Source organism: Raphanus sativus, chromosome 1 (assembly GCF_000801105.2).
Source record: "Raphanus sativus cultivar WK10039 chromosome 1, ASM80110v3, whole genome shotgun sequence".
In the NCBI taxonomy this organism is placed as follows: Eukaryota; Viridiplantae; Streptophyta; class Magnoliopsida; order Brassicales; family Brassicaceae; genus Raphanus; species Raphanus sativus.
The window spans coordinates 12,860,482-12,875,735 of NC_079511.1; the positions used below are offsets into that span (position 1 = coordinate 12,860,482).

General features: G+C 33.9%; 2 protein-coding genes across 4 annotated transcripts; both read right to left on the bottom strand.

The window, feature by feature from the left end:
* Positions 1-187: 187 nt before the first annotated feature.
* Positions 188-6,178, bottom strand: LOC108806781 (probable LRR receptor-like serine/threonine-protein kinase At1g29720). Of its 3 annotated transcripts, XM_018578976.2 has the most exons (25): positions 6,019-6,178; positions 5,728-5,917; positions 5,566-5,637; positions 5,254-5,325; positions 5,112-5,183; positions 4,964-5,035; positions 4,771-4,842; positions 4,405-4,476; positions 4,254-4,325; positions 4,093-4,158; positions 3,928-3,999; positions 3,772-3,834; positions 3,636-3,704; positions 3,492-3,542; positions 3,367-3,408; positions 3,215-3,258; positions 2,743-3,131; positions 2,456-2,654; positions 2,344-2,364; positions 2,101-2,235; positions 1,894-2,012; positions 1,608-1,818; positions 1,279-1,510; positions 1,054-1,204; positions 188-965 (listed from the first exon to the last, which is right to left on the bottom strand). In XM_018578976.2, exons 1-25 carry the CDS (start codon positions 6,125-6,127, stop codon positions 597-599), a joined length of 3,036 nt encoding a protein of 1,011 aa, XP_018434478.2. In that variant the 5' UTR covers positions 6,128-6,178; the 3' UTR covers positions 188-596. The 3 variants fall into 3 exon arrangements, with proteins under 3 accessions (XP_018434478.2, XP_018434485.1, XP_056841636.1); XM_018578983.2 differs by lacking the exon at positions 6,019-6,178 and having other exon boundaries at positions 5,254-5,390; positions 5,728-5,796; XM_056985656.1 differs by lacking the exons at positions 2,344-2,364; positions 2,456-2,654 and having other exon boundaries at positions 2,919-3,131.
* A 1,462-nt stretch (positions 6,179-7,640) lies between these two features.
* LOC108845719 (disease resistance protein RPS6) lies at positions 7,641-11,254 on the bottom strand. The gene is given in 6 exon segments (XM_056985663.1): positions 7,641-7,864; positions 7,954-9,038; positions 9,145-9,444; positions 9,531-9,719; positions 9,722-10,643; positions 10,740-11,254. Coding segments are annotated over 6 exon segments (2,970 nt in total). The 5' UTR covers positions 11,213-11,254; the 3' UTR covers positions 7,641-7,863.
* Positions 11,255-15,254: the final 4,000 nt, after the last annotated feature.

Below are 15,254 nucleotides of genomic sequence, written 5' to 3' on the forward strand. Positions count from 1 at the left end.
CTAACCATTTGAATAGACAAAGCCTACAACAAGGAGTGTTTTGTATTGGTTAAAGTTTACCTAAAGGTATAGTTGTTAGAGTTGTTAAGAGTGGTTAGTAGAATTAAAGCCTAGAGTTGTAGTAGTTAAAATGTACAAGTCTAAGTATGTGTGTGTGGAGTTGTTAGTGAGAAAACAACTATATGTATGTGTATTTGTAAGTTTGAGTGTAATGAAAAAAGGGTTAACAATACAAAGTGTTCTCTCTTCTCTCTACAAGAATAAACAAAACGTGAGAGTCAAGAGAATATGAGTGTGTGTACCTGTGCATTTTTACACAAGTACAAAATAGAGAGTGAACGCGTTAAGAAGAATAAGAAAAACAGAGTAAGAAGAGAAGCTGGCCAAGAGTGAGAAGCCAAGCCAAAATCACAAGTGACCCTTTTGTCCAGCCCAATCTAGCGCACAGAAAGAGCAGTTGTTTAGAGAGAGAGAGAGATAATGGAATGGTTTAGTATAATGGATTCGGTACTTCCTATGTACAGTTCACAAGCAGACACAGAGACTTGGTGCATTCATGAAACAGAGGATTTCATTGTTGTTTGCTTCAGCGAGCACTAGGGACATTCCAGTGATGAGGAAGGATACTGATAGGGATTAAAACCAGAAACAGAGGATTTCATTGTTGTTTCTGTTCGATCTGTCAGACCGGAGGTGCTCGAGCGTCCACGTGTATCAATGTGCATCAGCTTTGACATGCTCCAGTCGTGTCCATATAAACCAGGATCTGGCATAACCTCTTTTATTTCGATCACTCCCTCCAGCATCTGCACGGCCTCTGACATTGTTGGCCTCAATGAAGGAGATGAGTTTGTGCAAACAAGAGCAACGTTGATCATCCTCATGGCTTCTTTGCTGTTGAAATCACCTTCCAGCAATGGATCTACAATCTCCAATATGTCCCCTTTCTGTTGCAGCGTCAGTGCCTGACATTTGATGTAATAAAATACGTTTTGTTACATTATAAGTTATGAATCAAATGGGATAAAGAGAAAGGAAAGCTCCAAGGTTTACCCAATTGATAAGGGAGACCTGATCATCACTTCCCCTGTGTTTAGTATTACTCTGTCCACTAACAATCTCCATTGCCACAACCCCAAAGCTATACACGTCTACTTTCTCTGTTAACTGACCCCATAGTACATATTCAGGAGCCATATATCCCCTGGCATTACAAGATATACCAACACTGAGCTAATGGTGCATCTTTTTTTGTTTTGTTTTATGTTCTATACTTACATGGTTCCGGCGACTTTGGTACTAATGTGACTGCGTTCTTCTTCATGGAGCCTAGCCAAACCAAAGTCAGATATCTTTGCATTTAGGTCGGCATCTAGAAGCACATTACTGGTTTTAATGTCACGGTGAACCATCCGGATCGTCGATCCTTCATGGAGGAACTCAAGGCCTTTTGCGATTCCAACACATATTTTTCTTCTTGCTACCCAATCTAGTTTCAGGGACCTCTTCTCTGGAAATGGGTTTAAACCAAAGAGGAAATGATGTGATTCTATTCTACACACTTGAAAAAAAAAACAAGAAGAAAAGCCTGAATGATTGTTATTTACCATGCAGAGCAAGAGCAAGGGAGTTGTTTTCCATGTACTCATAGACCAGCAACAACTGGTTCTTTTCAACACAACATCCATAAAGCTTGACAAGGTTTGGATGATTCAGACCTGAGATCATGCCTATCTCATTCACAAACTCGCGGTTTCCTTGGTGTGACTTGGAAGAAAGCTGCTTCACTGCTATGATAGTTCCATCCCACAGCTCTCCCTGCATTAAATTTTTCATATCAAAACCAAAAAAAAACAGCTTTTCATTCTCATATATTGACATAATTTAACATACTTTAAATACGGCTCCGAAACCTCCTTCTCCAAGTTTATTGGCTTGGTCAAAATTGTTTGTTGCAGCCTTCAGCTGCCTCCAAGTATAGCAAACCGTTTGCAGACTCTGAGATCTCAGATCTATGTGATCAGGTTCAAGACAGAAATCATCAGTACAGCTATGAGCATATATGGCTAAAGGGTTCATATTATATGTTAACTCTGATACCTCTTTCTCTTGTAATCTTGTCTTCCCTGCGTCTCCTCCAAGCATATATTCCAAAGGCCAAGAGTGTGCTTGTTACAAACGCACCCGTTGCCCCCAAAACTAGGGGATAATTAATGTGGTGTTTTATTTTCTCCGCTGCAAATGATACAGTAAGAGTGTAAACATATATACATCTGCATCATATATAAACCATCATAACAAAAGATAATGTTTAACAAAGTAGTTTTTGTTTTGTCTAAGGACCTCCGCATAGTGGCTCATGACCTGAAATGTTGAAAGATGAATGTTATAATTAGGTTAAGAAGATGAAAGTGACACAACTCAACGTGAAGAAAGCCACAATGGAAATACTTACTGTGACACAAGGAGATAGCAGAGATAAGAGGACCATAGTTTCCTCTGTTGGGGATGAAAGTTGTCCCTTTACCAGCCCAATACAACCGAATCTCTAACATATGATCAGTCACATTAACAGCATTCAATTCTTTCACAACAGGCTTCAGAGTCCCATTAGCCTCCTCTTTAATGTTAAAATCCTTCAAGAACAGTTCTCCCTAGAGAAAGGACAGAAACAATTCAATCTTCCATCCATGCATGACTGAAAACATATATTCTTACAAGTAACAAGTAGTGACGCTTTACCTGAACATAAACATCAAATACGCGTCTGCCTATACGACTGTATACCTCTTTGTCTGAAAACTGGATTTCCATAAAATGGAGTTTCACGTTGTAGGCTCCATTTTCCAAGCAGAACGCATAATAAACTAGAGAGAGTGCAGATCGACGTGCGGTCTTATATAGATGACCAGGAGAACCTCCAGATAGTCTTAAACTAGTTGAAACGATAAACGTGTCATCGTCACTTTTATCATCGGTAAAGTCGCCAGTGTTGCTGATTCCCCATCTTTCCATGTGAAGATTTGTTGCCGCCCAGACCTTTTTGTTATCAGCTTGATAAGTGATTTTACGAGAGGAGTTTGTAACCTGTACATTTTCTCCACCGCAATTTATATGCAATGATCTATGATCTACAATCAACAATGAGTATCACCATAATTAACAGAAAGACTGCAAACTATATATAAGATAATAAATCTCAATATGTACTAACAGCTCTTGCAGGTGATTGGACCAGCGCATGGAAAAAGTCCAGTTCTGTATGACAAGGCGATCAGAATATTAAGCTATACCATATATATATCACCAAGTTGTATACAAAAAAAAAACAAGATATACAACCATGTAATCCATTCTTGTTCTTACAAATTGTTTTTCGAGTTTGAGCTCCGGTATGTGTTAATGTTACTGATTCATCAACAGAAACTTCAAAATGAGCAGGATATACTATATATGAAATAAATAAAAAAAATTCCATTTCAAGTTGATACCTATTTTCATGACAGGTCGATGACCATGAGAAATTGTTATAAGAGAGATCACTGTGAAGACTCACAATATATAGAAATGCCCACAAGAATATTAGTTGGGACGCTGGCAAGTTTCTTAAGGAATACAAGTTGGTCAAAACATACATGTTAGGTTTACTGTTGACGAAAAAAGCAGATTCAACGTTTCCGGTAAGCATGTTGCCAGCCAGGTAGCTGAAAAAGTAGAACAATAATTCTCAATCTCGGATTAACATTTTCAACTTAGATTGTAACTACTTACGTAAATCTCGGTGCTTTATGTATTTGTTGCACTTCACCAGTCAACTTGTTAAACGATAAATCTCTGCATAAGACAAGTTGTAAAGGATCCTTTCATAGTTGCATACAACTCTCACACTCTAAAACTCTTTTCCACATATCATTAGAAAGAACTTACAGTCTCTTTAGGTTTGGCAAGTTCCAGATGTAAGGAGGAATGGGACCAGACAAACTCACATTCCTCAAAATTCTGGACAGGAAGGGAGACATTATTAGTTTGAAATGTTCGGATAAAAATAATACTACAGATGAAACCATAGAGGTGCAGTGAAAAAGTAAATACAGGGTTTGGAGGACTTTGCTGGATAGGATTGGAAAGGAGTTTATTCCAGTCATATCACTAATTCTCCTGCGCATATGAATGTGTATATATAGCTTAATTAGTACATGAGTGTTGTCTCAGTTGTCCTTTTGCTAATCTATTTAGATACGAGTAAATTTTACAGATCACTAAGACTTTCAAGGCTGGCCACTGCATCAGGAATAGGTCCTTTTAGTCCACTTGCGTATAGATATCTGCTTACCATAATTGATACATATTTACATTAGAAAAGATAAGTGACAGTTAAAACTAGCAAGGGACAAGTCTACGTACAGCCTTTCAAGCCGAGACCAGTTGCCAATATATGCTGGGATAGTTCCACTTAAGTTATTATCACATATCCAACTACAAAAACAAAAAAAAAACAGCTAGTTTAGAGGTCCAAAAGCTATGTTTATAGGTTTTCTGGACTATCTTTCCACACACTTAACTAAGTAAGAGTTTAGAAGGTGTCAAGATCAATTTTGACAACTAAACTACACATACTACGAAGTAATAAAGCTTGCATAAAAAGTGCTCAGTAAGAAAGCTTTAAATACACGTTTCAGTTCAATCTAGGTGGTAATAAAACAACAACTGCAAGAAAAGACAAAAAAACGTTTTTGAAATTTTTCATTTCAAAGGATATCAACAACTTACAACCGCCTCAGGTTTACTAGTTTAGCGAGAGTGATAGGCAAGCTTCCTGTAAATTGATTGGATGAAAGATACCTGCAAAACCAAGTTTTTAGAAACGATCTAACATTTTTAAAATTTTCCAATAAAAACCAAAGATTTGGATACAAAAATAACAAAACTGATTAGATGCCTACAAAGCCAAAGATTGTCTTACAATCGTTCAAGGTTGGTCAAGTTACCAAGCTCATGAGGAATGGGACCAGAGAACTGGTTTCCTTCAACCCCTCTGAAAATTTCATAACATCACCGTAATATCAGTTCAAATGCAAAGGCACATAAGTGGGAAAACATTAGAGACGTACAGGAACTTCAGGTTCTTTAAGTTTTGCAACCAGGTTGGTAACTTCCCAGACAAACGATTCCCGGAGAGTGAGCTGCGAGAATATTCAATGTTACAAGTAAATCATGAAAAGGAAGCATCAGAGAGAAAGAGAGGGGGCCAACATGAGAACGAGGTGTGACATTGAAGCCCACTCCACTGGAATCGTGCCCGTAAGGTAGTTTGCTGATAAGTCGCTACAAATAAGAGAAAACAAAACTCGTCTCCTTATGGTGGTTCTCTTAGCAGATCCTCTCTAAGTCTGACACATCAACAAGAGTCCTTATTTAAATTTTCTCTTTATTCCTATTATCCTATATCATAGAAGTCTGGGCCCTCTCTACGTCTACTTTTAGCTCAAAAAGTGTTTGTTATATGTATCAAACCTTGGACTAGTCATCGATTTGATTTATAACTTGTGCAGTGGTAGAACTTACATTGACTGGAGATATCGAAGCTTGGCCAACTGAGGTGGAAGTTTCCCCTCAAGAGTAAAATTCATGAGAACTCTGTATTTGTTTGAAATTATTGTAAAGTAAAGAAAAATTTATAAATAAGAGAAAGAAAAGAAAAAGAAAGAAAATGAAGAAAACACTCACAATTCTGTAATATGACATATCGTTTTGTTGTTAAAGCTACAGTCACAAGCGATGGTGTTGTTCACCTCTGGATTCCAAACAGAATCAACTTGTTGTGTTATCATTAGAGTTCCTAAACTGCATGGGTCTTCATAACTTAGGTTCACTCTCTTTATACCAAGTGTAGTAGCTACCTTCTCAAGCGAATTCACTGCACAGATTATCGAGTATATATATATATATATATATATGGAAAAGTTCTGGATGTTAACCTCTGATATTATAAAAGGTAAGCTTATATGATTTAATTACATTCATCTGGATGGAGAGCTGGTGAAGTAGAGGCTGTTTGAATCACGGAGAAGCGTGTGATGATGGTGAAGAACAGGAGAGCCGAGAAGACGATCCACATCATTGACATAGATTAGAATATAGTGATAGTTTTGTGTGTGGACTTGTTTGGGTTTAGTGATGTCAATTATATATTTTAAGAAATGGGTATAATATAATTTCGGGGTCTTCTTGGTTCGTCGGCTAGTAGAAAGTAGCCGTACATGCATTGTTTTGACTAAAAGTAAAGATTGAATTATTGTGCAAGTTGCCAATGCGAATACTTACAGATTCATGAATGTCACATATTTCATATCCCTTTATGTGTTTAGTTAATCAATTTTAGTAGCTTTTATACGGGGAGAGAGAAGTTTCGTCGCTACCCTATATGACACCTAACTAAACCCAGATAAAGAAAGAAAAAACCCAGTACAAATAAGGGGTCCCAAGAAACAAATATCTTTAAATTTTGTAGTATTTATGTTCTGTCCGGATCAATATTTTTCTGAATCCATACACTTCGTATTATTGGAATATCTGTTAAATCAAAATTTGTAACTGGATTTCTCTATAATTTTTAATGAATAATAAAATTTAAAATAAATATATTGTATAGAATTAGTCAAAAAATATTTTGTATAGAAAATACTTATATTTTTAAAAAGATAATAATATAAGAATTAATTCAATAAATATTTTTAGTAAAATTTACATTTAAAATATATATATAGTAAATACATTTCTTATTATTTTATATTATATGATTTGATTTCTTTTAATGGATATTTGACTTTTGTATTTGCTAAACTTCATAGAATTATTTATATTTGTTTTTATCAAATTAAAACGAATGATGGATCAATTTAGTTTAAAGGATCTTTCACAGCTTTATATATTACAAAATTTCAGCAAACACTACAAAATTTTCATGGAAAGATATTACTTTTAGAGATATGACCGAAAGGCAAAATGCACTTACGCGGAAGATAACTCTACTTTGGGGAAAAAAACTCTACTTTGGAGTTTCAGGTGGCGAATTTTGGACTTAATAACCGATTTTGCAGCCGCCTAAATGCTCCATGCAGTGCCGTCTTGTGCAACGAAGTCTACTTGGTTGGTAGTATTTTTATCGGATTTTTCAGGGTTACACTGGAGAAAGAGAGGAGAAGAAGGGTTTGTTACTTTCTTAACATTTATACCAAAAAAAAAAATAGGTGAAGAATTGACAAAAGCCAAGTTTGAATCTTTGTGTCCAGATTTGGTTGTTTGCCAGTGGTGATTCTTCCAACTCCACACCCCTTTGTTACTGAGGATATATCCTCACAGTTGATAGGCTCATCAAAGTGCTCATGATCACCTCTATAACCAGATTTATTGCTGCTTTCTTTGCACTTGTTGTCGTAGCATGTTTGGGCAGTAATTCACCATGTGTGTCTTCTGATTCCCTCTGCTCCATCTCAGCATTTAGTAATTGTGATGTTTATGTCATAATCTGCTCATGTATTATGGATGTTTCTATCCCTTGTGTTTTTGTTTCTCGCTTAGCTCTTGTTGCAGTTGTTTTAACTACTTTGTTTGTTTTTCGCTTGTTAAATAATACCTCCTTTGTTGAAGACTAAGATTTATTTATAAAAGTTGGTTTGATCAAAACATAATTAATAGTGTTTACATAAACAATACACTGCCAGTACAGAGAAGACGAGTTCAAAAGACAGGTCGAAGAACCTCATGTCTTTTAGAACTCAAAGCAGAGGGGCCGCTACCATTTAGTGTGCGGATCGGCTACATAACAATTCACCAGTTTCTTGAGTAGTGTTCCCATCTTCATCTGCATAAACAATGTCAATTGTTGATATAAAAATATGAAATCATTATAAAAATATATATATAGTTCAGTAGTTTATCTTAAGCACTTACCATCCAGGGATTGAGTGATCTCGATCGGGAAATTGTATACCAAAACCTTTTAATTGAAGCTGAGAGTCTTCTTTAACGAGACGAAACTGTATATCCATGGAACCGCCCTTAAGCTGATCAGCTAGAGCAGCAATTTCTTCAAGCATAAGAGGGAAGTAAGAGTCGAATATAACCAGATAACTACCCATCTTCGTTGTTGAGAAGTCTCGCACTAAGTCAACAGATTCCACATGGTTCCCGAGTATGTCTACGAACCGAAAACAAGTCTCGATCTCAAATGAAAGAGGTCCCGCAGCATCAACCACGGCGCAACATCTAAAACTGAAGAGTGGTTGTGAGGGAGAGATGCGAGGCAGAGGGATATTGGTGAGAGAGGTTCCAGTGGTACGATGAGTGAAATAAGAAGGCACTTCTTCACCTAATATAATCATTTCCATCAAAGCTGATTGTTGTTTAATCATAGCTTCTGGATCGAAGTTGTCACAGTTGATGAAACTAAGGTTCAACATTGAGAAATAGCCCTCTGGAGGACAGGAAGGCTCATCTTCAAGGAACTTTGGCTGAATATCGTCTGTTGACATGGCCGCCACCTCACTTGAGCTATCATTCCAGCTACCATCAGTCAGCGCCGCGCAATCTGAAAACTCAGCCTTATGAAGATGCTTCAGTTTCGTCATGTTAAGGGACACACGTTGTAAACTGTTGCACCCATACATATATAGCCAGCCGAGGCGAGAGAAGTTTTCGATCCACGAAGGAACCTCTTCAATCCCTGTTTGGTTTAGATGGAGCTCTGAGATGTTGGTTGAGATGTCGGGAAAACTCTTCAACAGAATGCATCCATCAAGATTGACGTTGTGGAGAGATTTGAGGTTGATTCCGGTGGGAATAGTCTCCAGACTGCTGCAGAATGACATGTCCAATTCACTCAGTTTATTGAGATACTGAATGAAGGCAGGGAGCTCCACCAAACTTGAACAGTGGCTCAGATTAAGGGTCTCGAGACTAGTGGCCTTTGAAAGATCTGGAATTTCTTTCAAATCCTTAGATCCCCTCAAATCCATATTCTTAAGCGCTGTAAGTGACTGAAGTGTACAAGTAACTTAATTACACATATTACTCTAAAAAGCAAGTATAAAGCATATATATATATATAATAATCTTCTTGATACTGATACTAAAAGAACTTACATGAGCTCCATCCCACAGCTTCTCGAGTTTGCTCCCCTGCATCTGGATCTTGACAAGATTTTTAGGAACAAATTTAGTAGGCAAACATCTCCCTGAATAATTATCCCAACACAATAGTCTCAGTTTAGGGGGAAAATAGTCTAAGCCTTCCGGTAAGTGCCATTCTCTCCTCATGTACCATTCCTTATTTGTAATTTTTAGAAAAAGGAGATTGCGCATTTTTTTGAAGGCGCTCTCATGTATATCCAGTTCCTCAGACTCATCTATATTCAATGCTATACCCAACACCTTTTTAGTACCCTGAAATTATAAGATCGATTAAATCAAGTTACATGCATGCTTTTATTATCGTATAATGAGATATTTATTACGGAAAAAAAACTTACAGTGTTGTCTCCAAGTACTTCGCAGATATCTTTAGAATCCACAAGGAATTCCCGTTCACCAGGCTCAACCGATTGTGTACGGACAATCTCTTTACCGAGTTCTTGAAGCAAAGAGTGCATCTCTACAGTATGGTATCTTTCTTGGATGAGGGATTTATCAACTAGGTTTTTAAGCCCAAATTTAACATCAAGTTACTATCGGCTAGTAGCAGTTTGATGTCATCGACTTTCTCGCCATTGAACATGCATGCAATGTGACGAAATATTGCTTCATCCTTCCTGTTATCCAACCTGTCGTAACTGACTCTTAGTGTTTTCTCAATTTTTCCATCCAAGCCATTCCGAAGCCTCGGCATCATATCGTCCCAGTCTTCTTTTTCCCTACCCCGTAAAGAAGAGCCCAAAACGCTAAGACCCAAAGGAAGGTTACCTGCACGAGATACAACTTCGGAAGCAAGCTCCAAAAAACCATGAGGTGGAGAGTTCTTCCTGAAAGCAGATCGACAAAACATCTCAAGAGCAAGTTCGTAGGATGGGAGACACACCTCGTAAATGTTATCAATCCCATGAGCCCTTAAGAGATGCTTATTTTTTGTAACCACAATGATTCTGCTCCCATTTCCAAACCATTGACTTCTACCCGCTATAGCATCTAGCACGTCTTGGTCATCCAAATCATCGATAATGATAAGAGATTTTCGGTGCTTGAGCATCTTTTCTATTGCACCTATATTATCTATCTTTATATCCTTTTTACCTAGAAGTTCAGCTAGAAAATGTCGTTGCAAGTGCAGCTTCATGTTATAGTCAACTAGATCAGCTCCTTCTTTGTTACTTCTAGATATGAAAACTCTGTCTATGAAAATTTTACTTTGGAACTGACGAGAGAGTCTACTAAATAGAGCTCTTGCGATGATAGTCTTGCCAATTCCGGAGGTACCCCATATCCCAACCATCCTCACTTCTTCAGATTCCAAGGACAACAACGAACTCATCTTTTTGATATGATCTTCAATTCCGACAAACTCGTCAAAATCATTATCTGATGGAGATAACTGCAGTTTACCTAAAACATCATTGGCTATTTTTTCGATCATGCTTGCTTCATTAGCCCTAATAAAGATAAAAAACAAAAATTTGACAAAAAGAAAAAAGAAGTAATAATGTTTGTTACACAAAGAATAGAGTGATTCATAATTTCGTACGTACCCAGTGACAATATGATATCCAAGGATATTAGCCACATCTGTCAAAGCTCCTCTCCATCTAGTTTTCTCGTCCTCTGTTTTATATTCGCATGTCTTGTTAAAGATATCCCCAAAGTCTCCTGTTTGTTTCCTCACATGAGTAGGATCCAAACGGTAGAAAATTGGTATCACAAGTTGACCCAAATCTTTCTTGCATTTCACGATCTCCAGGAGCTCGTTAAGGCACCAAGTTGAAGAGGCATAGTTTTTGGAGAACACAACCACCGCAATTCTTGAATCCCTAATTGCCTGTATAAGCTCAGGACCAATCGATAGGCTTCTCTCAATCTCATTGTCTTTGAAAGCAATGATCAGTTTCCCATCCAACTCCTTTAGAAAGTGGCTGAGAAATGTCTTGCGGACATCTTCTCCGCTGAAGCTTGGAAATACATCATATGACCAATTGCAAGAAGAGGGGGAAGAAGAAGAAGCCATTAAAAATAACAATGGTTATACTTGATTTAGAAGAAAAGTGTGATTTAGAAGAAAAGTGTGAGTAGCACGTAGATAATATAGCAGTTTTGATACAACTTGACGCTGGTAGTATCTCGGATTTTTGTGATGCAACTTGACGCTTGACTTAATCAAACACCACACAACACAAGTGAAGACCTACGCGGTTGCAAAATAAGTTTTTTTTTCAAAATGAATTTTAAATACAATACTAAATTTTTGATCCGAACTTTTAAAGAGCTGAATTTTTTTATCTTTAAATATTTAGTTTTATAACATAAAATATATATTTTAATTTTATATAATGTGTTTTGTAATATTATTTAATAGTTTGCAAAAAAATATTATTTAATAGTTGTTTTATATGTTTTCGATGATCAACATCTAAATAATAATTATTTTTTGCAAAATTTAAATCAAATCGGATCTTTGCGGGTTCGGTTCGGTTCTGATCTTTACGGGTTCGGTTCGGTTCGGATCTTTGCGAGTTTAGTTTGGGTTTTGATAGTCCATTTAGTTTTAAAAAAAAATTAAAGTGCATATATAATTTTAGTTTCTAAAAATCTAAAAGTAAAAATAATATATAACATATAAATTTGAATAATGTATGCCAAAATACTTAAACTTAACTTAAAAATTAGTTTAGGTTAAATACTTGGATAGAAAATCAATAGACATTTTAAATATCTTTGGTATTTTGAGTATCACTTAACTATTTTAAACATGTACTTATTTGTATATATTTCCAAGTATTTTTTGACAACTTAAATTTTTTTCATATATTTTGTATATTTTTTAGATATTAATTTTAAATTAATTAATATACTTAAGTACATAAATCTGGTTTGAATATGCTTGGATACCCAAAATATTTTGGATCGGATTCGGTTCCAGTTCTCTAAATAATAAAATTTTGAATCCGTTCGGATCTAACCAATTTTGGTTAAAGTTCAATACTACTTTCAGATTGGATTTGTTTCGTCTTTTTTTATTCAAAATTTTCCCAACCCTATATTTTCAATTGTAACAAAATTTTAAATGAAAATAATGATGGTTCATATATATTTTGGATATGCAACAATTTTAAACCAAAACACATTCTACTATGTACGTGAACTATTTAGTTAATTATTAAAAATTATTCTAGGCTCATTTAAGAAAAACAATGGACACGACTAAAAAAACGTTACTATTTCACATTGTCAAATTTTAAATTATTCTTTATCAGTGTTGTAACGAAGAAAAATGAGGGTTATGTTTAGGAAAGAAGATTTATTGTGCAATCCAAGTTCTCGATAGGTGATTTCAATAGCTTCTAAATAAATCTTCGATGTATCGATCTTTTGTAAGATTTTTGAAAAATATTAACTAAAAAGATCTTACACTTGCTAAAGTAATAAATTATTTCTTAATTAATATATATGATATTAGAATAATCACATAAATCAAAACAATACCTCTTGTATATTTACAATATTTTTATGGTAAGTAAATTAAAATAATTATTTTATATGGTATACAATTAAATTTGAATGATATTGACATAGATATATAATATATTTCAATATAAATATTTATTATCATATAGTTTTATTAACATTTTTATATTTTCTGCAACAAAAAAAATTAAACCATAATTCCCAAATTTTTTTGATGTGATAGTTTTTCAATGCAAATTTCAAAATTAACATATTTATGTATTTTCGATTCAGACGACTTTCAAGTAAATTTTCTAATAGAAGATTTTTTAGATGACTTACTTGTAAGTCGTCTAGAAGACTTCAATATTTTTAGCGGTAAACTAAAATATTTTTAGCAAGAAACTAAAATATTTTTAACAGGAGTTAGAAGACTTTCAGAGAAGTCTTCTAGACGACTTCTTTGTAAGTCGTCGAGACTAGGGGTGGGCACTTTACCCGATACCCGAAGTGGCATCCGAACCCGATCCGAAAAACCCGAACTGAAATCCGAACCGAAGTAGCAAAATACCCGAATGGGTATTGAATTATGAGAGATTGGATATCCGAACCCGAACAGGTAATATCCGAACCCGAATGGATATCCGAAAATAACCGAACTTATGTACTATTAACCATATATTCATAGTTTACTTCTCTAATTTTATTCAAAATATTTATATTAATTATACACATGGTTTAAAATTAGATAATATACATATAATTGCAAGAAAAGTGATTTTTTCTCACTTAAAATGCTTAAAATGCATGTCCAAATTTTAGTTTCATGCATTAACAAAAGCTACAGCCAAAATTTTAAAACAATAATCAAATTAGTGTATTTTATTTTTAAGATTTTATCTTCAAATCATTCAATGTATTAAAAATAAAATATCAATTAAGTAAAATTTATATTTTTTAAAAGAAAAAAACTTGAGAAATGAAGAAGTTAATTTTTTCGCAAAATCTAAATATCCGAAAACCCGACCCGAAATAACCGAACCCGGACTAAAAATACCCGAACCCGACCCGAAGTACAGAAATACCCGAACGGGTTTTATACTCCTATACCGAAATACCCGAAAATCCGAAATACCCGACCCGAACCCGAACGGGTATCCGAACGCCCACCCCTAGTCGAGACCCTAAACATAACCCCTAAACTAATTTAACTAACTAAACACTTCATAAAATCAAACTAAATTTAGAAAATGTTTACTATATACTGAAATAAACACATATAGGTTAAAATTTTATTTTTCAAAAAAACATTTAAGCTTTGCACACCCTAAGAATACATATAATACTACAACATATGTTTGTCAAATCATAAACCAAAAATATCATAATTCAATACTTTCACTCATCTATGTTGAAAACAATTCTATTTTTTATATCTTAGTTTATATCACTTAAAACTGTTTATAATTACATGATTTTAATTTTTCACTTATTAAAATATTTTTTTACAAAATTTATAAATTATTTTTAAGATCAATCATACCATACGATTTCCATGGAAGTCTAGACGACTTACAATATCTCACTCAAAAGACTTTTAGGGGCTATATTCGTAAAATTGAATTCTGTTTTTTTTTATTTGGTCACAAGGGGCTGACTATAATTTCACAAGACATTTAAGTTAGTTTTGCATTTGATTTAAGTTTGAATATAGTTTTGCATTTAAACTCAATTTTTGAGTCATATTTGGCAAATCCCCTATATTAAAATATGAAATTATTTATTATTTTATATATCTTACTTTAATATATTTCTAATAAGTTTAGGTATGTTATAAATTTATGAATATATTTTATTCTGTTATTTTATAATTTATAAGATAGCTAATAAATGGATTAAGTTACTGTATATTTATTACTTGGTTTAGTAATTTTATTTGTGAATATAAATTATGAATATATAAAATATTATAGAAATTTAATTTCTTTTTATATAAATCAAAAATGAATAAATTTTTTTATTATTATATGTAATAGTAATTATGAATTTTATTATTTAAAATAAAATATTAAAAAGAAATGTATATTTACATCTTAGATAAAATGATATACAATTTTTTTTCTTAGAATGCAATCTTTAAAAAAGTCGTTACGAATGTATTTGGTTATTTTATTTTGAAAATATTAAACTAATTGGCTAGATTTGGTATATATTTAATAGTAACTAATTTAATTGTACGAGAAATAATAGAAAGTTAAATAAAATAATGGTACAACCTAGATTACATGTAAGTAGATAAAATATGTTTCTGTTTTAATAGTATTGATTTTATATTTCAGTTTTTTCTATAAATATGAATAATGGTAATTTAGACCACAAAATTTTTATAATAATTTCTGAAAATATATATGAGCTACTCTAATTGATGTCATTTGATAAAATTTTGCTAAAAAAATGATGTAGAACTGAAAGGCTTCTAAAGTATGACTGCTAAAGATAACTGATTTCATTATATTTTTTAGTTTTCCACAAACTCCCAGTCCCTATCTAATACCATTAATATGATGAAAGAAAAAAATGTTACAGTAAATGGATTCTAGTTATGT

Excerpts from the sequence above, each read along its gene's own strand:
- LOC108806781 (XM_018578976.2), bottom strand. The coding sequence starts at position 6,127 with ATGTCAATGATGTGGATCGTCTTCTCGGCTCTCCTGTTCTTCACCATC. Across the intron at positions 4,326-4,404 it reads TGGTCTCGGCTTGAAAGGCT|ATATCTATACGCAAGTGGAC; the intron begins GTACGTAGACTT and ends TATGGTAAGCAG. Across the intron at positions 3,705-3,771 it reads CATAAAGCACCGAGATTTAC|CTACCTGGCTGGCAACATGC; the intron begins GTAAGTAGTTAC and ends CTACTTTTTCAG.